This window comes from Xiphophorus couchianus, chromosome 21 (assembly GCF_001444195.1).
Source record: "Xiphophorus couchianus chromosome 21, X_couchianus-1.0, whole genome shotgun sequence".
Classification (NCBI taxonomy): domain Eukaryota; kingdom Metazoa; phylum Chordata; class Actinopteri; order Cyprinodontiformes; family Poeciliidae; genus Xiphophorus; species Xiphophorus couchianus.
This window is the reverse complement of record NC_040248.1, coordinates 7,991,490-8,013,573: the sequence shown is the minus strand read 5'-3', so window position 1 is coordinate 8,013,573 and position 22,084 is coordinate 7,991,490. Positions and strand designations below refer to the sequence as shown.

At 39.3% G+C, this 22,084-nt stretch overlaps 1 protein-coding gene across 1 annotated transcript; it reads left to right on the top strand.

Moving 5' to 3' along the window:
• Positions 1-1,621: 1,621 nt before the first annotated feature.
• Positions 1,622-3,918, top strand: sox32 (SRY-box transcription factor 32). Its single transcript, XM_028005811.1, has 2 exons — positions 1,622-1,913; positions 3,095-3,918. The coding sequence occupies exons 1-2, from the start codon at positions 1,628-1,630 to the stop codon at positions 3,805-3,807; spliced, it is 999 nt and encodes a 332-aa protein (XP_027861612.1). The 5' UTR covers positions 1,622-1,627; the 3' UTR covers positions 3,808-3,918.
• Positions 3,919-22,084: the final 18,166 nt, after the last annotated feature.

The window sequence follows — 22,084 nt, the reverse complement described above, 5'->3', positions numbered from 1 at the left end:
CCATTTGGGGGGATTTCTGCAATATAGCTACACGTTCCGGGAGAATATATTGATTGCATTTACTTCTTCCGTGTATAATAGGTGGTCGTTTACTTTTACAGTTTGAACAGGCCGTCATAAGCTCTGCAGACGTACACTGCAGATTTACAGTGACAATGTCGAGCTTATGGACGTTTTGGAATCTTTGAGAATAAAATAAAGAAATCCATTACCATTAGTCTCAAACAGTAACACCTGTGATTACAAAAAGGTTGTATTATGTAGGCTATTCATTAATTTTTTGGAACATGCAAAATACATGCAATACATATAAATGAATAAATAAATAAACAATAATAATAGAAATGACAGATAAGTAGAGAGAAAGATGAAACCACGTTGAAGTAAATATGCATCTAATTTTACACAGAAACGGAGCAAAAATCACAATAATATTTTCAATGTAAACGTTTCGCTTCTTTTTGCGCGATTAAACGAAGTTATTTTGTAAATTTTAGAGACTTTAAGTAGGATTAATATACTTTTGCTCATCTTTTGTATGTAAAATTTATTAAATTAAAGGTTGGATAAACTATACAATATCAAAACATATGATATATTTATTAAAAAAAAACACATATGAAAAGTATTAACACTTAAACTGCCAAATTTAAAAGTTTTGCCCTTTTTTATATTCAGAGGAACAACAACCACCAAAACTGAGAAATATAAATAAATAAAATCTGTTACTTACTACTGAAAAAGATTTAGGTTTTTTAATAAAGTGTTAAAATGGTGGAATTTCCAATCCTCTCTTCATCTTTTCTCTAAACCCGATAAACTTGACAACGTTAATTGTCTGCGTTTTGTGCTGAGCTAATCACCCTTCTCTTGAACGGGTCTACTATCGCTCTTTTTTTTTTTTCTTCTTGTACGTGGAGTAAATATTTGTGCGCTTTAATCGTGCAATAAACACGCCTTGATCATGTTTCTTTCTCTTTATTTGTTCCAGTCCTGTAAAATGATAATGGCCGATAAGAGCTGAGAGCCTCAATGTAATTAGTAACCAGCTCTACGTGCTGGGAAAAAACCCCCCAAAACTTTGATGCTTTCCTTCCCCACTTCTTACAGGTCTATTAATTCCGTTTTTGTGCAGACGGTAAAGCTTGCATTGCGCCTTTAATGAGTGAATCAAAAGAAATGTATTCTTACAATGAGTTTTAATTGATAGACATTAAAAGTCTATCAGGTCTATCTATAAGGTGAACTTATTCAACTTTGGGGAATTTAATTTGATTATTTTTATTGTTTTGTAGCGATAAAATGAGGAAAAGGGCAAATATACAACGGCGCATTATGTAGACTAATTTAGTGGGAATTTACAGGTTTGTTGCCACATCTATATATGTTATGCTAAGTTTAGTAGAGCCTCAAGGCGCCCCATGGGACATTTTTAAGGGGCTATTGAATGGGGCGTGATGGGCCCCAATCACCAACCTGAGGATTCACACCTTAAATCCACTCCTCCCGGCATCCTATTGGCGGGGTGCCGAGAGGAGTGGATATTGCTTCTTATATCCCGTCACTCGTCATCACCGGGAGGATGACAGCGGCCCGCGAGCAGACCTCAAAACATCAACATAAAAACATGCTTTTCAGCCAGGTGGCCCCTGGTTTCCAGCCATGCGCAAACCCGCTGGAGAGCGAGGACGGACAGCAAATGAGCGAGGTGCGCTCCCCCGGTTCGGGACCCTCCAGTCCCCTGTCTGTCCACTCGGAGTCCAGCTGCGCCAGCCCAGAGCCAAAGTCTGTCCCGGCGCAGCAGAGGGTCAGGAGGCCGCTGAACGCCTTCATCATCTGGACCAAAGAGGAGCGCAGGCGGCTGGCGCAGCTCAACCCAGACCTGGAGAACACCGATCTCAGCAAAATACTTGGTAATTTTGTTATATTAACATTTTTCCAATAATGAGTTGATTAAATCCTTACTTATAAGATGTTTTTGACAAGAACGACGACCTAAGTGAACTAAATTTCCAACTGATTAGGGCCCTTTGGAGGCCTGAGGGCCCCAAGGGAGATTAAACCGCAATGAACGGTATTTGGCTAAAGTGCGTCCAGATGAATTAGAATGTCACAGAAAGTTTATTTGTTTAATGTTTAAAAAAATAATAATAGGGGTTTATTTCCGTTAATTTAATGATTGAGGTTTGCAGCCTGTAAAAACCCAACATTCAGTTTCCCAGTAATGTAGAAGACATGTTGAAGACATATATTTTAAAATACATGCAAAACTGTTGTGATCACATTGATGCAAAATTGTGTCTACACATATCAATGGAAAGTTGAGTGGAAGAAAATGTGGTGCACAAGCTACACTGTTATCTCATAGTGGTCTTAATATAGTGACATTCTTATTTTGTAAATACTGATTTTTCTGAAAACTTTAATAATAAAAATAACAGCTCAAATACATCACCATGTCGAATTTAATTACTCAAATAAATTTAGTTATTTTTTTAGATTTCTATATTTACACAAGAATTTTTTTTATATGTGCATATATGTCCTTTCTAAGTTAGAATCTCTAGCTTGCTAGCATTCCAAAGCACTCTTTATTACCTGTTAAACTTTACCATACTTTTTTCTTCCACTAAATGCTCCATTAATTTGCGTAGACCAAGCATTCTGTGAGCAACCAGCTTATTTAGCAATAACTTTTGGGGCTTATCCTCCTTGTGGAGGGTGTCAATGAGTGTCTGATCCTCTGAAGTCTTTCCAGTGTCTGTGTAGGTCACAAAATGGCCTTAACATTATTTTTCTGGATTCAAAATCATTTTAATTGCTCTCATATTACATATAATTTGCTAAGAAATATATATATACATATATATATATATATATTTGTTTTTTATCAGCTGCAAGCCATAACTGTTTAAATGAACAGAAATAAATGTATGAGTTTCACTTTCTGAATTGAAAATGGGCCTCCAAATGAGGTTTAAAGTTTTGTAAAAACAAAAAAAAACAGGAAATCCTCACAATAGTCTTCTTCGGAGTTCACTTTAACCACATAATCATGCTTATAAAGATTATTCATCACAATCTCTTCTTGCAGGAAAAACATGGAAGGCTATGCCCTTGGCTGAGAAGCGTCCCTACATGCAGGAGGCTGAGCGCCTGAGGGTCCAGCACACCATTGATTATCCCAACTACAAGTACAGGCCCCGTCGGCGGAAGCAGCTGAAGAAGAGCCCTAAGACCCTGTCTGCAGAGGCCTCACCACTCTGCAGCTCTGGCTTCAGCATTCCCTACAACCTCACCTATTTGCTCCAGAACCACCACCACCACCACCACCAGCAGCAGCAGCAGCAGCAGCAGCAGCAGCAGCAGCAGCAGCAGCAGCAGCAGGCCTTCCACATCTCACCTCCTTTCCCTCATTCATCCCTCCACTCTAACAGATACATCAACCCAGCCGTCCCTGACTCTGAAGCAGCCACTGCAGCAGACAGTTTCTCCAGTGTCCCTGCTGTGCGCTCAAACCCTCCTGGGTACCAGCCGCAGCCTCAGGCGTACTTTAGCTCCCAGCAAAGATACATGCAGCACGGGTTCTCCTCGTCTACAGCTCCTCTCATGGACCAGAGGGAGTCCAGGCTCTACGGACTCCAGCAATGCCCAACAGGGCCTTCTTTGGAGTTTTACTTGGAACAGGTTCAGCTGGACATGCTGTATGATTTAGACCGCAGCGAGTTTGAACAGTACCTTGGTCCAAAACACCACGGGTCAGAGCCAGCAGAGCAGAGCAGCTACAGAGGAGGATGCTCTGTGTGATAAATCTGATCAATGTGGTCTATTTATTTAAACTGTCTCACTTCAATTGATAATAACTGATTGTATGTTTGGTGAAACCTCTTATCGCCCTCTGTGATGAGTTTTTCTGTCTTCCAGTGTTAAAATATTAAAATAAAGAATCAATAAATAACTTTAAATAATCTCATAATTATGTTGTTAATGTTCTAAAACAATTAAATACCCCAAAGTGTTAAATAAGTGGCTAAAACTGCGACAAATGACAAAAGAACTCAGTTTAAACGACCAATTAAAAAATGTATTCAAAATTACATTTCCCATAATGCAACATGATTTAGAAAACTTTTCATTTTAATTTAGCAATATATTTCCACAAAACAACAACAAAAAAAAACATTCTGAAGTAATCTTAAGTCCCTAAAAGTTACAGTAAATATTACTTTTATTGAAAAAATAAACTTGACCAGTGTTAGCCACTTGAAAAAGTGCTATTTAGAAACCGTAATGTATCATGGTATTCAAGAAATAAGAAAATAAACATATTTGACCTAGTATTTCACAATTACTGACACACATCACAAATACCGTATGTGTTAGGAACATTGAAAGAAATACCTTTAATTGCAGAGGAATTAAAACATAGCTGTTTGTATGAGTCAAACAGTTATTTTAACTCACACAAAATAGCTGTTTAGTTACGTATGACCTTCTGTTTCTCTGGGATAGAAGTGTGAAATGAACAAGAGGGTTTTTTCTCTAAATTTCCTTGTAGTGATCTTGTAGTATATATTTGAATGAGAGCAAATTATTTGAAATATCTGTTACATTACACACAGCAGGAGCCATTCACAGTGTTTCATCTCGATTCTCTTGGCTCAGCGATGGAAGCCGAGTGGGCGCCAAAGACATAAACTTCCCAACTTCCTGTTACATTTTAAAACATCTCACAAAGGCTCTAAAAATATGCCCCAAAATCGACATATCTCCAAACACTCGTTCTGCCAAATGTTTACCCATTTAGGAGTATGTTTACTTCCCTGTCCGGTATTTTCTGTGTCAGAGCCTTGAGGTTCAACTTGAGGCTCTGACAAATGTAAGAATGCAAGACATCCCTCCAAAATTATCCCATGCTATGTGGATGATTATCCCATCCAGCGATACATTATCTTTGTGAATGTATCAGGATTTTTTGTATCTCACAGGATCATTTATCAGTTGAAATTATTGAGATGTCTGAAGTGAAAGAATTATTTACAGGCAAAACTAAAATACTAAGGCTAAAATAAGATCACATACATTATAGAATACACAACATTTTTTTCCTCAAGAGTTTGACTGATAATTTTTTCTTCTGATTTACATCTACAAACTCATTCCACAACAACATTAAAAGCATGACCTGAGTTAAAACATCAGTATTGTTGTTTCTAAATGAATATGAACTTGTTCTCCTTGTGTTATTTGAGGTCTGAAAGCGTTGCATCTTTTTTTGTTATTTTGACCATTTCTCATTTTCTGCAAATAAATAACAAATTTTTGCTTGGAATTTATTATATCAGTAATTCATAGAATAAAAGAACAATGTTCATTTTACTCAAACATATACCGATAAAAAGTCAAATCAGAGAAACTGATCATTTTAAGTGGTCTCTTAATTTTTTCCCAGAGGTGTATATTTATAATTTATTTAAAGACACCTAAACACACGGGTTATTTTTAATTAAATGTGTCTTTATTAAGTACTAAAGCTTGCCCAATAAACAATCAGGATAGGTACATTTTATAGAGACTTGGTAAGCAGAATATCCTCTTGAAAATGTGTGGTTTATGCATACAAAAGGTAACTACAACTGCATAAATTATATGCTTATTTATACTTCTGACAAACGATTCTTTATTATTTGAAGGGATGCACTGCTGCAAAACTTTATTATAATATAATTTTATAGTCTTTGTAATATTATTACAAATATTTATCCTGGTGACATAGCACCATAATTATCAGTCCCTACTGGTTTGTCAACCTGCAAATGGGACTTGTTTAAGATGAAAGTGACATAACCAGGATCTATATTCTGACTCATAAGTCAAATGGAATGCACCAGTAAGTGATCAAGTTATCAATAATATTTGATAGCTGCTTTCTTCCAAGTACTCTTTTCATTCATAGTGTTTGTATATGTCAATATGTGACCTTCATTTTAAGCCGCAGGTGTATGAAATGAACAAACAAACAAAAAAAATAACATGAATAAACAAATAATATGATAAATCCGATGAGAACACAAGAAGTTTGGACATGCGTCCGCACATGAGTCAGAGAAACACTGGGAGGAAGTGGAAGAGCACAGATCCAAAGGGAAGGATGAGAGAGCATAGGAGCTGATTAGGAAAAGAAGGACTTGCAGCAGTCTGAAACCACCTGAATGAGCGGAAGAAATCTGACGTCAGTTCAACTCCCAGGACAACGTTACAAAACAAACTGCAACGAGAGATGCAGAAAAAAACACAGGGACGCTGAAGATTCTCTGCGTAACAACAATAAAATCCACTCTCGGGCCTTATACTTCCTCTTTTGTTTGCTTAAAGTCAAAGCTGTTTCTTGTTTTCCTTGAAATGTGGTCCCTTAGCAACAGTTAATGACCAGTTGCAGGAACTTCCTGAAGGAAAAACAACTGTGTGATATCATCAGAGATGCAGATGAAATTTTCATCAACAGCAGTAGAAATACAAACTATAGGTGTATACTTTTGTGACACAAAATAACTTTTGCAACTTTGCGTTGGGTTTTTATTTAGAAAATAAAATGTTAAGAAATATGGTTGGAATAATAACACTTACTGTATTTCATGAATATTTAAAACATTATGATCCTGGTGAGACATTATTCCATTTGTCAAAAAATAAAAAAAACCTGCTGGGAGCTGACAGGAACGTCTGAGCTTATCACCGCCGAGGAATGTGTGGAATCCGAACATTTCAAACATGCCGTAATCCAGAGGAAACATTCCTCAGCCATAAAATACTTTCCTTCCTCCAGATCAAATATGTAAATACTCCAACTCTGTATGTACATTGTTGATACAGGAATATCTGGAGTTTATATTAAACCTATAAAAAGACAAACATTCTTGAGATTTTGTGTGCCATTTTTAGGTTCCTCTTCTTTTACCGTCTGCTCGAGGGTCATCAATAGTTTCCTGCCCTGAGTGCGGTTTGGGTAAAGCTGAGGCTGTCGTCTGCAGATGATTCCCATCCGAGTATTATCCAACAGGGACGTCTGCTCAGGGAGGAAACTCAAACAGGAAAACAGTGAAGTGACATACTCAACAGTTTCTTACCCGGCAGAAGCTATGGAGCAAATTGAAGGTTTCATTATTTCCTCTTTGGAGCAGCAGCAAAATTTAGAGACGTGGGAAAGCTTTCTTGTGGTTCAATGAGTTAAACATCTGTTTGATCACTTCATCAAGCCTAATCATGAAGTAATTGGGCCTATCAGATTACCATAACGTCATCAAATTGGTCCCAAAAAGAAGGTTCAGCAGCTTTTCACCTGAAAGTCTCAAGTTTTTATCCTAAACTACTCCAAGATCAAGTTATCTATAGTAGGTTTCTAACCGCATCATGTAAGTGGAAGTTCTTTATTTTTAAAGCTTTAGAGAATGGAAAAGATGGAAACATTTTATGATTTGCTATGTTTATAAGCCTAATGTACCATTTTAAGGGCTTTTATTTTTGAGACATGCATAATGGACTTTAGTAAGCACTATCAGTTAACAATCAACTTGCTGACAGCTTCTGCTGTCTGTCACCTGAAATCACGCGTTAGAGACAAGTTGTAAAGTGCTGGTTTTTCACTTTTGCTGAAAATCCTCATTCTCCGTAAAGGAACTCTCAACTTCCTTCACTCAGTATTATTACTTTTGCTGTTTTATATGTGCCTTACAAATTAAACGCTATGATAAGCAGCTTTACAAAGACCAAAAAATATAAGAGAAAGGTCACAGACAAGTTCTGGTTGGGAATCTAATGACAGCACAATTATTAAAGCCTGTTTTGGCCTGAAAATCTCAACTTTGGGTAACAGAAGTAATTTCTCTGTTCTTGCAGAGTGTGCATTGACCTTTAATTGTGCACTTTGCAAATTTGGCTACCTTGCAACAAAAACATTTTGTTGCAAGGAAGGCACAGGAAGTCTTGTTTTCAGATTGTCGTGCTGTTTTTTATTTTAGTAGTGACACAGAAGCTGGTCAGAGTTGATGGAGGATGCATGGAGTTAAATACAGCGCAGTCCTGGAAGGAAACTTGTTGACTGGGGCAGGGTTCAACTTCCAGCAGGACAATGATTTAAGCCATGCAGCCAGAGACATGATAGAGTGATTTAGATCAAATCATGTGTTAAAGTGGTCCACTCAAAGCACAATTACTAAATCTAATTGAGAATCTGTAGCAACACTTTGATAAAAATACATGTTAACAAATTAACTGCAAATAATCTTACAGAGATTAAGCTGTTCTCCTCTCCAAACTCCTCCCACGCCCGAGTTTTTTCGGGCGTGGGAGGAGTTTGGAGAGGCCATGGAGAAAGACTTCCGCACGGCTTCGAGGCGCTTCTGGTCCACCATCCGGCGTCTCAGGGGGGGAAGCGGTGCAGCACCAACACTGTTTATAGTGGGGATGGTGTGCTGCTGACCTCTACTCGGGACGTTGTGGGCCGGTGGGCAGAGTACTTCAAAGACCTCCTCAATCCCACCAACATGCCTTCCACTGAGGAAGCGGAGCCTGGGGACTCTGGGTTGGGCTCTCCAATCTCTGGGGGCGAGGTCGCCGAGGTGGTTAAAAAGCTCCTCGGTGGCAAGGCCCCGGGGGTGGATGAGATCCGCCCGGAGTTCCTTAAGGCTCTGGATGTTGTAGGGTTGTGTTGGTTGACCCGACTCTGCAATATCGCATGGACATCGGGGGCAGTTCCCCTGGATTGGCAGACTGGGGTGGTGGTCCCCCTGTTCAAAAAGGGGGACCGGAGGGTGTGCTCCAATTATAGAGGGGTCACACTCTTAAGCCTCCCTGGCAAGGTCTATTCAGGGGTCCTGGAGAGGAGGGTCCGTCGGATAGTCGAACCTCGGATTCAGGAAGAGCAGTGTGGTTTTCGTCCTGGTCGTGGAACACTGGACCAGCTCTACACCCTCGGCAGGGTCCTGGAGGGTGCATGGGAGTTCGCCCAACCAGTCTACATGTGTTTTGTGGACTTGGAGAAGGCGTTCGACCGTGTCCCTCGGGGAGCCATGTGGGGGGTTCTCCGGGAGTATGGGGTACCGGGCCCTTTGATACGGGCTGTCAGGTCCCTGTATGACCGGTGTCAGAGTCTGGTCCGCATTGCCGGCAGTAAGTCGGGCTCGTTTCCGGTGAGAGTTGGACTCCGCCAGGGCTGCCCTTTGTCACCGATTCTGTTCATCACTTTCGTGGACAGAATTTCTAGGCGCAGCCAAGGTGTTGAGGGGATCCGATTTGGTGGCCTCAGGATCTCATCTCTGCTTTTCGCAGACGATGTGGTCCTTTTGGCTTCATCAGATCGTGATCTGCAGCTCTCGCTGGAGCGGTTCGCAGCCGAGTGTGAAGCGGCCGGGATGGGGATCAATGCCTCCAAATCCGAGGCCATGGTCTTGAGCCGGAAAAGGGTAGAGTGCCTTCTCCGGGTCAGGGGGGGTGTCCTGCCCCAAGTGGAGGAGTTTAAGTATCTCGGGATCTTGTTCACGAATGGGGGAAGAAGGGAGCGGGAGATCGACAGGCGGATTGGCGCAGCGTCTGCTGTCAAGCGGGCGCTGTACCGGTCCGTCGTGGTGAAGAGAGAGCTGAGCCAAAAAACGAAGCTCTCGATTTACCGGTCGATCTACGTTCCCACCCTCATCTATGGTCATGAGCTTTGGGTCATGACCGAAAGAACGAGATCGCGGATACAAGCGGCCGAAATGGGTTTTCTCCGTAGGGCGGCTGGGCTCTCCCTTGGAGATAGGGTGAGAAGCTCAGTCATCCGGGAGGGACTCAGAGTAGAGCCGCTGCTCCTTCACATCGAGAGGAGCCAGTTGAGGTGGCTTGGGCATCTGGTCAGGATGCCTCCTGGACGCCTCCCTGGTGAGGTGTTCCGGGCACGTCCCACCGGGAGGAGGCCCCGGGGAAGACCCAGGACACGCTGGAGAGACTATGTCTCTCGGCTGGCCTGGGAACGCCTCGGGATTCCCCCGGAAGAGCTGGAAGAAGTGGCCGGGGAGAGGGAAGTCTGGGCCTCCCTTCTGAAGCTGCTACCCCCTGCTGCTACAAACATTTTGGTTATATTTGATTAGGTATATCACTTACAAACCAAATTGAACACGTTGAAGTTGGTGGATTCTATCTGACAGAAAAGTAGAAAAACAAATTGATGTGTACTGTAATTATGTCCAATTATTTAAGTATAGTCAATTTAACCAAAATAGGCAAAGTGGATAATTGAAAGACGAGCAAAGAAATGTCAGGGCTTCAAAAAACTAACAGCAAATGAATAGTATTGAAACAGGTCTAAAAAGATGCAAAAGATCCGAATCTACTGAATGTCAACTTATCAACTAAGAGTACTTCACTGAAAATGTTCATCTATGATACAAAATAATTAGTCAGCAAACTGACATTAATTCAAAGAATTAATGTCCAAGACTTTAAAAATTATTGCAAGAAATCCTGGAAGCACAATGTGTAGAAATGCTGACATGCAGACAGAAGCAGGGCTGAGAGATCTCGCTCCACTGTGTGTGAAAGTCACAGAGAACACTCCACTGTTTGGCTTTCTGTGCTCAGCTCTGCCCCCGGTCCAAAGGCAGACACCTGTTGGTGACCTCTTGACAGGTGACTGTCAGACAGTCTCGCTGAGTAGAACACAGCTTCTGGATTTGACCCTCTGACCCGCTTTGCAGATGCAACAAACTAATGATTGTCAACAAACTTTCAAAAGATCCTGGAACAGATAGTATATTTACATGCAAACACACTTATATGGATACTTACAAAGTAAACAACTATTTTAAAAATTATTATCCTGGACTGTTTTTCTGCACATCAAAAGCCATCATAAAAAATTCTACCAGATTTTTCTCTGGAAATAATAATATTCTACCTTTTTCCTTTGTCTTCTGCTGCTTTGTGATTCACCCTGTAAGAATACTTATACTTATGTATTTTTTTCTAGATAGCACTAAACCCTGTTAGACCTTTTTGAGTAGATGATTTGAATATGTTTTGAAGTCAGTTTCTGTTTCAATGTTGTGATTGTCAAACCACCCATGCTGTTTTCCCTGGAATCAAACAAAGAGCTGGGATGAACAATCAAATTATTTATCTTTCTTTTTTGTCTCATTTACATTTTGGGAAGATGGATGCTTTCTCACCTCATGTCCATCTTCTGTAGTTCCGTATTATAGTTTAATCTTGCTTTGTTTTGCGGTTTTCTGTTAGCAGTTGGATGAATGGTTGATGCGAATTTAGCTGGAATTTTGATAGAACGACAACCACTGTTGTCTCCATTGGTGGATAGTGGCTCTCACTGTAGTTCACTGGATTCCCAAAGCCTTAGGAATTATTTTGTATGTCAGTTGTACTGTTTTTCATCTGATATTGATATAATACAGATTGGCGCATGATCTGTTGCTTTTTGAGAACTTTTTTCCTACTTCATGTTGTCAGACAGGTTCTGTTATCTGAATTCTTGATTTTACAGGTCAGGCAGTGTGTGCCCTCTAAACTCTATAAAACATAAGTAAGTAGAGTTTTGTAGCAAACAAGTCAGGTTAGAAAGAACTCAAAAAAGATCAAGCTAATGCTAATAATTAGCATGCAGCAATGTAGTTGCCGACCAGTTTTCATATAACAGTTTTTTGAATTATCTACCCTCACACCAGCTTCAAACAATTGTGTCCTCATTAGCTTATTTCAAAAGATAAACCTAATGGAAAAAAATATAATGTCCAGCTAAAATAAAAAATGTGAAGTTTATCACAGCTCCATTACTGAATTGGTGAATTATGAACCACTGCAAAACCAACACATGAATTACTGGCTGTCTAATTTGATTATTAACACTCTTGTTAGGGATAAATAATTTTTTATTGTGGCAAAAACAGGAAGGACTTGTGCTGTTTGAAGGAAATGATCTGTACACATGCTCTGAGTAATGCTATGATGGATTTTGTTTGTCACACCTGGAGCAGAGCCCAGATATGTAATGAAAAGCTGCTTACAAACATGTTAAAATATAAAATATAATATAAAATGGAAAATAATAAAAAGTGTTGTCATTTGCTCCATATTATTCTTTTTATCCTCACTAAGATTTTCTGGTATTTATATTAGTAAAGCAAATCAATAGCTCTATAAACAAGTCATTGGCCCATTAGAGCCCTTTGCACATAATATTGTTTTTTTTATGCTAGGAATGAAATTGGGTTTATGGTATGTCTTCCATTGTTATATACATTTTTTTACTTCCCATTTTTTGCATCTGTTGGTGTCCACTTATTCCACATTTACTAATAAGAAACCTTTTTAATACATATATATGCAGTCTTTAAAGTACAATTGATAATTTCTGCTTTTTATTTGTCATTTCAGAAATGCTTTGTTTGCATGAATACAAAAAAACCATCTTGAAACCCACCTTATATTCTGATGATTTTCTCTACATTTGTTTAATATCTTCCAGCTGCACAGATCAATTGACCAACTGAAGCTAAATGTTAACTCTGCTGTTCTGTGAAAACTCAGAAGTATTGTCTGCTTACCCTGGAAGCTCCTCAGCAGCATCTCATATCTTTGTGCCTATAAACAAATAAGCCAATATTTGTTTCTGTATGCAAATAGTCATAATAGGCTACTTGGAATCTGCAAAAGCACAACGGCCCTTTACAGTTCATCCTTTCAAATGTACAGTAACTCTGCAGCATTTGCATACAATAACAAGTCACACACTTCTACCTTGTCAAAAAGCACCTGTGTGTTAGTGTACCTGTGGGTTCTTTAACACCTTCGCTGATTGACCTAACAGGTAAAATTTCTACAGAACCCCATGCGAATTCAGCAGGAAGAGGACTGTGTGCATGAAGGTTTCTAATTGCACCTGACAGTGACGCATTGTGTGCTAAGTCGCTGTTGTAAAAATCATTTAGGTAAAATGAGTGTAAATTAAAGCTAAGGTGGCAAAAAAAAAAAACTCCCAGTCGTCACTGACAGAGCTTCCCAGAGAGGGTCACGAGATTCTTTAAAGGGTCAAGTCACAGAAATAGAGGTGAGGAAGGCAAATCTGAATAATTCTTAAAGACAATTTTCAGCTAAGCAACACAGAAACGTCTGAGTGGTAAACTCTATAAGCACACATTAAAGATCCACTCCATTATTGCGTCTTAAAGTTTTCTTTGCAAATACAAAGATTCACAGGAAAAATCTGATTTAACACCCAGAAGTGGCTGAGATAAAACATACACACGGGACAAGTCCAATGTGTCAGAAAAGTGGTTTTGATTTCAAGCCCTGGCTTGTAAGAAAGCGTAAACAGTGTTAGGTTTGATTGGCAGCTTATTGTTGAATCTGAGGAAGGTTGGACCTTCTCTCAGGACGTAGCCTTACTTCCCCCCACACAGAAGTAGAGCGACGTGCCTTTAAAGTTTTATTTTTTTTAATTGCGCAGTGTTTGTAAAGGGCAAATTCCCTGAGCCAAGCTGCAACTGGTGTTATTCTTCCTGTGCTGTTTGCCCCACACTCAGCTGGAAAGGCAGGAAAACCGATCTGGAAAACTACTTCATGTGTGTCATCGGTGATTACAGGCATGCAGCGTCCGCCTGTGCCTGGTGCTGGCAGCGTCATGCCGGGCTCCTTGGGAGCCGGTGAGGGCCTGAATAATACTGTCCCGTGGGGGCAATCATACCTCGCTTCAGCTTTCAGGCAAGAAACTTTTATATCTTCTAGCGGCCTGGTTAGTTTACTTCCTGTAGAGAAACGCAGGAAACTTCACTAAGCAGCATGAGGTGCCAGAAACATCCATAACTTTCAATTTTTTTATTTTCTTTCTCCACCCATGTAGCACAAAAGGGACGGATTCTACCAAGGTGAAACTACAAATCTAAAAAGTAGAAAAAATATATATTTTCTGTTGCAACTCTTGTCCTTAGTTTAACCAGACTCCTATGTAAACATTTTATATGATAAAGTTTTAGTGTAATTTTAAAACTGAGAGGAAGAATGCCAATGTTATTGCTAACGTTGTTGTAAGAAGTAAAATAGACAAATCTAGAAAGTGTTAAAACGCTAGTCAATCAATTTTACGATGTTCAAAGCAAAGCAAGTTAATGGATTAAGAAAACAAACTTCTAGTATAAGGTTATCCAAACACAATTACCAACAATGACATTAAAACCTGGTAAAAGTCGAATTATCAAAAAATCTTTTAAAAACACAAAAGAAACATGCTAGATCAGCACTTCAGCTAATTGCTCCTCAGACAGACATCGTCAGTAGGTGCAAGATGTAACAAGATGTAGTTTGGCAGTTTTGTCATGAATCAGATATATCGTTCAAAACTAATAACTGAATAAATAAAGCTTCAGAATATCAGATTAAGACAACATCTCGTCTTGTCTTAACTTTAATGTTGCATCTTACTTGGACTTTATATTAATATAATCTTAAATGAGGTGGATCATCAACTGTATTTGGTCAAAATACAAATTTTTGAAAGTGTTTTGTTCACTGTTCAAGTATGATTTTAGCAGAACGTAATGCTGACTCGGCCATCAAATTAAAGTGAGTTCTTCTCTCCGTATAAAAAACTCATTTAGCCAAAGAACTAAATGCTTCTAGCTTCAAAAAACTGCTGCGGTTTCGTTCATCAAGAGAAGAGTGAAATAATCTCATATTATTTCTGCAGTGACACAACAGTCTAATGTCAAATGGTTTTTTCATTGTTTCCTCCTCCCTCCAGCTGCCACTGGTTTCCCAGGCAGGGGACCCACCGGAGTAAAGCCGAAGGATAGGGAATGACAAGGCAGTCCGGCCTCCCATTGTACGTAGGCGTTTACTCAGCATGGGAGAGCAAGGACAGAGAGGCTACTGGAATACAATGGGCTCATATTTATTTACTGCTTAGTGAGACCCTCCCAGCCATCCACCCCCATCTGAGTTGCTGATAGCGGCCCTACAGTTACAGAACACCAATAAAGACCTGAGAGGGCAAGAAGAGGCTAGACTCTCTGGCTGTAATAAAGGAAACTATTCAGATTATTGGAAAATTCTTATTAATTACAAAAAAAATACTTACTTTCATGATGAGAGTAAAAGCTTTTTAATTGTAAAGCATTTTTCTTGTTTACTTTTCCTTTGGCAAAAAGCATTGCTACACCTTTAACTGGATGTTAAAGGTGTGGCAACATATACAAAATCAGTGATATTGTATATGTTGGTATTGATCCGATATCAAGTAAATACAGGATCAGTATCACCGATACTGATGCCAATACCTATACTTATTATTTAAGTATGTTTTATATTCAAACATTTGACCTTTATTCATTTTGTGGATTTTTCTTTGAATTATTTTAAACCAAGGAAAGAACTCGGATGAAGTTTCTAAAAACATATTAACATGATAAACAGAAACAATAAAGAAAATAAAGAAAATTTGTATGCACTGATTTCTAAATAAGCAAAATGTTTTGGGGGTTTTTTACTGTAGAGTTGATAAACTAAAGCATTGATCTGATACCGACTTGGTATAGATGTTTAAATGTTTCTACCTCTACCTTTAACTGTTTTGCCTTTTTTTGTCTTGTTGCAATAAGAAACAGCAATGCATTTTACTGAGATTTTAACCAACCCCTTGTATTCTGATGGCCCTGAATAAAACCCCGTGCAACCATCTTTATTCTAGTAAATTGAGTCAAGCAACATGTAATTTAATCCCAGAGTAAGATCAGCAGCACTGTGAGGGTTTGGCAGTGAACAAATAGGAGCACAGCAGACAGGTCAGGGATAAAATTTAAAGCAAGATTAAAGTTAAACTGATTTAAATTGAGGGCCATGCTAGCTGTGGAGGAGCTGCAAAAATCCACAGAAACTAGTCAGCATGAATAAAGGGACATATATAAAGCAGGAGGCTGAATACAAATGTAAGCCACATTACAGATTTTTAAATCCATCCATCCATTTTCTGTTCACCCTTGTCCCTAACGGGGTCGGGAAGGTTGCCGATGCCAATCTCCAGCTACGTCCCGGGCGAGAGGCGGGGCACACCCTGGACAGGTCGCCAGTCTGTCGCAAAGATTTTTTAAATAATTAAATATAATTAAAAGGGTTTACATTCTTAGTAAAATACAGTGATTTTCATTTTGTCTTTTCTGTTGAAAGCAAATATTTGCTTAAAGCTTTTATTTTCCTACAATTTGAAGTCAGATGAAATTTTATAGAAATGCTTTTATAATTCACTTGAGCAAAACACAATCAAATAAAAAAGAAAGGATTGGTGTTTGTTGTGCTCTCCCTTGAAGTAATTTGTAACTATAAGTTTGCAAAAGATCCTTTTTTTTCTGTTTTGTTGATGCATTACTACTCTGATGGCATGTAGTACCTGCCACAACCACCAGAGGGCTCCCTTAGTTGCGCTGACTCTGATGATCATAAATCATCAGCAAAACGTGTTAAGGAACACATACTGGTGAGAGAAAAAAATAAGAATACTTAATTTATTGTTTTTTGTACAATAAACTGATATTATACATTTATAATGTGCTGTATACCCAACTTCATAGACCAAATATTTTTCATGGATTCCTTTCCACTTGATATACCTGAAGGTTTTGGTTGGCCATCATTAACTCCTTCCACATTTCAACCTGACAGAAAAAAATGTCAGGTTGAAAATCGACCCAAACAGAGTCGACTATCTGACCTACATGACCGATGCTGGAGGCTCCAAAAATTAATTTTCCGAGAGGGAATTACAGGAAGAGTGTGAGTCATTGGTCAACTGGATACCTTGTGGGTGTAAAAATGCGAGAGCAGAGCTGACGCTGAGTGGCTTTGATGCCTCCGTGCTTTTCCTTCATCCAATCCCTCAGTTTTTCAGAGATTATCTCAGAACGCTGGATTAAAATCTCAAAAATAGAGAAATCCTTTTTAGATGAACAGGTTGATTAAAAACAGAGTGAAGGATGAGTATGTGGTGGAACCTAGCAGCTGATATTCTCACCTGGGAGATCTCAAAATGGATCAAACCTGAGCTCAGTAGACTTCATAGTTATCTCATCTTTTAACAGACATTACTGCTGCTGACTTCCTCTGAAATCTTGATAATAAAAAAACAATGTTGAAAATTATCCTGAATGATTTAAATATTTTTTGTCAATTTAACCAAAGTCTGAGGTACACCAAAAGAACATTTTGTCTATTTGGTATAAGCTAAGTGTCTAACTGTAGGGTGGTGACGTACCAGACAATGGACTTCCTGGAGCAGCTGGTTCTGCTCCAGTTGACAGATGCAGTGGCTTGCAAAAGTATTCACACCTCCAGAACTATTCCATGTTTAACTATGTCACAGCAACAAACTGCAATTTTCTATCTGCTGATTTTATGTGATGGACCAACATAAAGTGGTGCATAATTGTTGGAGATTATCAAAAATGCTTACAAATATTTAGTACTAAGAAAGTACTAAATAAAATATTGTGCAACAGACCGCTGTCCTCTGACAAACTGACAGATTGGGCAAAGAGAGGATTATTCAGAGACGCAATCAAGAGGAAAACACCGGAGGAGACGCAGAGATTCAAAAATCAGGAGTGAGAATCGGTTGACATGGCAACTAATAGCTGCAAATTCCCCAGATGTTTGTTTAAAATTGGCGACATGAAAGTCATTGTTGAATGAAAACCATAAGAAGTCCAGCTTGTCACATGCCATGTAGACGATACCACAGACTTTGAAACATGGGAGTGGCAACATCACACATATCTCTAGACTTACAAAGCCAATTGGAGACATATAATTACAAATTTGCATTAGTAATTGCAAGCAAAACTGGTTCTATTGAGATTTTAAAATCCATATATTATTTTCCTTCAACGCCTTCAATCATGCACTATTTTTTGTTGATCTATCACATAAAATCCCACTGAAAGGTTTGATGTCCTTCATGTTCAAACCTAAACAACGAGTCAAGCTTAAGAGGAAAATTCTGCAATTTTGACTCCAGATTACAAGGAAGACAAAATTGAGCTCTTAAAAGAATAGTTTATTTAACCTCTCAATTTAAATGCAAATTGCAGTGCCTGGTTAGAGTACCGTTCCATATTATGCCATGATACCAATGTACTTTAATGGGATGCAATGTACTCAAAATAGTGCATCATTGTGAAGTGGGAGGAAAATTAAAAATAATTTCCAACATTTTTGTGAATAAAAACCCAATATTTAGTGTCCAACGTCAGTCATTTATGCAAGGAGAGAATTAATGTTTTGCCAAAAATAGCTGAAGTTCAGTCAGATTAGCAGAGCATCTATGAACATCAATTTTAAAGTTCAGATTTTCACTTGGATTTGTATCTAGACTTTGACTAAACCGTTCTAACTCGTGAATCTGGTATGGTGCACAATGTTTTCTTCCTTGCATTCTGTTTCTCACCTACTCTGTCCAGCTTCCCTTTTCCTGCTGAAGAAATGCATGCCCACAGCATGATGCTGCCACCACCATGTTTCATCATGTGGTTGGTGTGTTCAGGTGCAGTGGTTGTTTTCACTAAACAAAGGGTTTTGCGTGTAAGCTCAGAGTACTTTCTTCACAAATAGCCCTGCACATGCTTTGTGGTAAACGGGACTTTTAAAAACTAGCTGTTTTGTTACCACTCTTTGTCGACTCAGTCATCCTGTGTCGACAAAAACTGTGACACATTATTCTCTGACAAGCAGTAGTTTTGTGACCTTATTTGACATATAGTAACAAATCAAATTTGGCATGTGATTGCAGGTGGAGGAGGAAGCATGTGGATTACACACACAAAATTGTTCATGAAAGTAGAGTCTCGGAAAAACTCTACGAAAACTTACGACTGTGATTTTAAGAAAAAATTTATTTTTTATTCTTTCTTCTTTGTGTTTGGTGCTGATAGACCAAACCCTGATGTTTGATTCTGTCATTAGTGTGTGGCCTGTTTGATTGCGGGAAGCAGGTGTATGTGTAGCATGGCTTTTTAGACCAAATTTAGTCACTAACTCACTTCCCCCCTGGACCCCAGGTTCCCCCTTCGCTTCCCAGCAGAGCTTCCTCCCACCTCCCTGCGTGCATGAACCACTGCAGAGACCAAGCTCCACATGCACGGCAACTGCCTGCTTTCCCCGCATGTGCACAGGAGGATATTTCACCTTCTTCTTTAGGCTCCTTTGCTCTGCTCTCCGACATCTCACCTTACCCAGATCTACCATCTCTGCAGCTCCCCGCTCTCCTTCCAGACCTAAGCTCTCTTCCTTCCTGCCCTCTCACGGCTTCCTGCTCCTGCTCTTATCACTCCACAAAACGTGACACAGCCTCGGCCCAGTCAGACCAACACTAACCTCCACGGTCCTCCTTTTTCCTTGACTATCACTGCCATAAATGGTAGCAGTTTGGCCCCGCTGGGACCGAGGTGGTGAGGGGATGTCACAGAGACCCCTGTTACGCCACCTGAGCCAAATCTGTTAATGGACTTATTTATTATAAACAATATAAGCCTCTACTTCACAGCCTGCAGGGGAACAATAAATCTGGAGTGGCCGGGCATGTTTTTATTTATGCATTTATTTATCTGGGAGGAAGCTGCTGGTACTTTAGGACATTATCAGCTCCTTCTCCTTTGAGGGATTTTGCTCTAAGCTGAGGAAATTGTCTGCTTTGATTTACTCAGTAAATCTGTGTCTTTTGATACAGAGGCAGGATTTAGTCCAAGGCCAAAGCTGTAAAGCTTGTCATAAAATGTGCAAACTTACATTTTTTTGAACTGCCCTCAAAATGAAAACGAATGAAAATCTTCCCTACTTTGTTATATTTTCTTTCAATTCTGGTAAAAGTCCATCCAGACTTATGCAAACATCTTGAGAAAACAACGGGTGCTCGCAGGTCGTATTTGTTGTTTTTCTATTACGCCGCTGCCAGATAGATGTCTGCTGAGGCATGATAGAGACACTGTTATTGTAAGGCCACAAGGTCATCTGATAAGACCTCTTGCTCCACTGCCTGCAGCGATTACCCATGTTTTGGATGATATTGGGCCAAAAAAGCCAAACCTGCTGCAACAAATGCAACATTTTACTCCTGAGTCGTAAGTCCACAGCACACCCATTGATCTGAATATATGTGGATGACATTTTTCAGCTGCAGATGTAGCATTCTCCTGGGTCTCCATTGTTTCACACGCACTGCAGTTTGTCAGCACAGGTAGCCGGGCTTTTGTCTGAATGCAGTGATATCAAGAGGGACTTTCCCCGTGTTTCCTGATACGAGTTTTCCCATGGAATTGCGTAGGAATAATCTCAGGAATACCAAGCAGCGGACATTGTGCATGTATGAATCGTGCATCTATTGTTTTGATTCAAGAGCATTCCTTAGTACATTGATGTATTAATTGGCAGGTAATACCAGAGTTCTGGAAGTTATTACAAGGTTTGCAAAAATTCAGTCAAAAAGAGATGAAGTATAGAACAAATGCAGTGGATCCTCAGTATTTGAGGGGATTATGGACAAGAAGCTTACACTTAAAAACACCTCAGACAACTTATAACTAACTATTTTAACAGTTCAACTACTAAATATACCTCAGTGTGCATGAATACACATGTTGGAGACAATCCTAGCTCTACTGTAGAAGCTAATATCTACAGGCTTTCTTTATTCTGCTCATAGGGGTTCAGCCAAATAAATGCCACTCCTGGATTGGGTGCTTTGCAAACACCAGTTACTAGCATGTCAAGTATGTATTTCAACTTCTTAGCTGTATTTTCTTCTGAATATTTTAGATATAATCTACAGCAAAGAAATTTGAGTTACCTTCCACTGAAAAATCTGCGAATAGATGAATCAGTAAACACTGAACTAGGTGTGAGTCCACTGTGATTTTACATAAAAACAACAACTTAGAACTGGCTTGTGCCAGACTAGATCAGCTGGAGAAACTCTTCATCTGCTGTTCATGGTTGTTTTCTCTCACAGGAATCTGATGAGGATCTTGAGTTGGATGTCTGGATGCTAGTATGTTCAAAATGTTCACTTTTACACTCACTAAATTATAGTAAAAAGAAGCATTTATTTAACATTATTTGTTTTTCAAGCTGTCATTTATATTTTTTTCTATTTCTGTTGCTATCCCCGCAATGTGAGCTCATTTTGCTTTAAGATTTACGTGTATTCAAGATTTAAACCTATATTTTTTGTCTAGGTTTATGCCAAACAAAACATGAACACTGTTCACTGATTCCCTCTAAAAACACCTAATAGTTCAAACACAAAATAAACCTACACCTTAATATGCATTATTACACACAGAAACCATCTCAGCACTAGCACAGAAGTTTACATCGGCAGTATTCCTTTTCTCTGTCCTTGTGGGTATAAACAAGACGCACCATGGAAAATGAACGAAGAATCTGTGGGGGAAAAATCCTTTTTTACTCCACTGTATCAACACTTTTTCATCACATTTTCTTGCATTTGGGGCTTATAAACTTCAAGGAGTTGCCGTGTTTACCCAAACCTCCCGGTGCCAGAGTTCACCTGATGAGATTATCTCCTCGGTTCATTTACACACAATGCCCTGTGTGAATAAACTATTGATAATCCTCATCAATATCTCCTCACTCCTTACCTGAGGTTTACTGTGGGGCAGGCTGAAGGAACTTCTGACAATTTGGGAAATGTGTTTATTTGCTTTTCCACTGATGGCAAGAAGAAGGAGTTGACGCTCTTGTAATCGGTGAAGTAATGCTGACACACCAACATGAGCACGTCAGCTTGGTGACAGTGGAAAACAGCTGTTCTGGCTTTGTCCAAAGGTAACAAAATCCACCCAATCAGCACCTCAAAGACCCTTTCTTACATAGAAAAAATGCACATTTTGCAGTGGGGTTTGCACAGGTAAAAACCGAGGCAATCTGTGTATTTTACTGTGTTCCCTTTTTAGATTTAAATACTCACCTGACCTCTGAGAAGTGTTAAAAAGTTTCAATCCAAGAAAATACCCATAGTTGAGTGAATTTTAAGCATCAC

Coding starts and splice junctions, on each gene's coding strand:
- sox32 (XM_028005811.1), top strand. CDS start 1,628: ATGCTTTTCAGCCAGGTGGCCCCTGGTTTCCAGCCATGCGCAAACCCG. Junction 1,914..3,094: donor CGATCTCAGCAAAATACTTG/GTAATTTTGTTA, acceptor CTCTTCTTGCAG/GAAAAACATGGAAGGCTATG.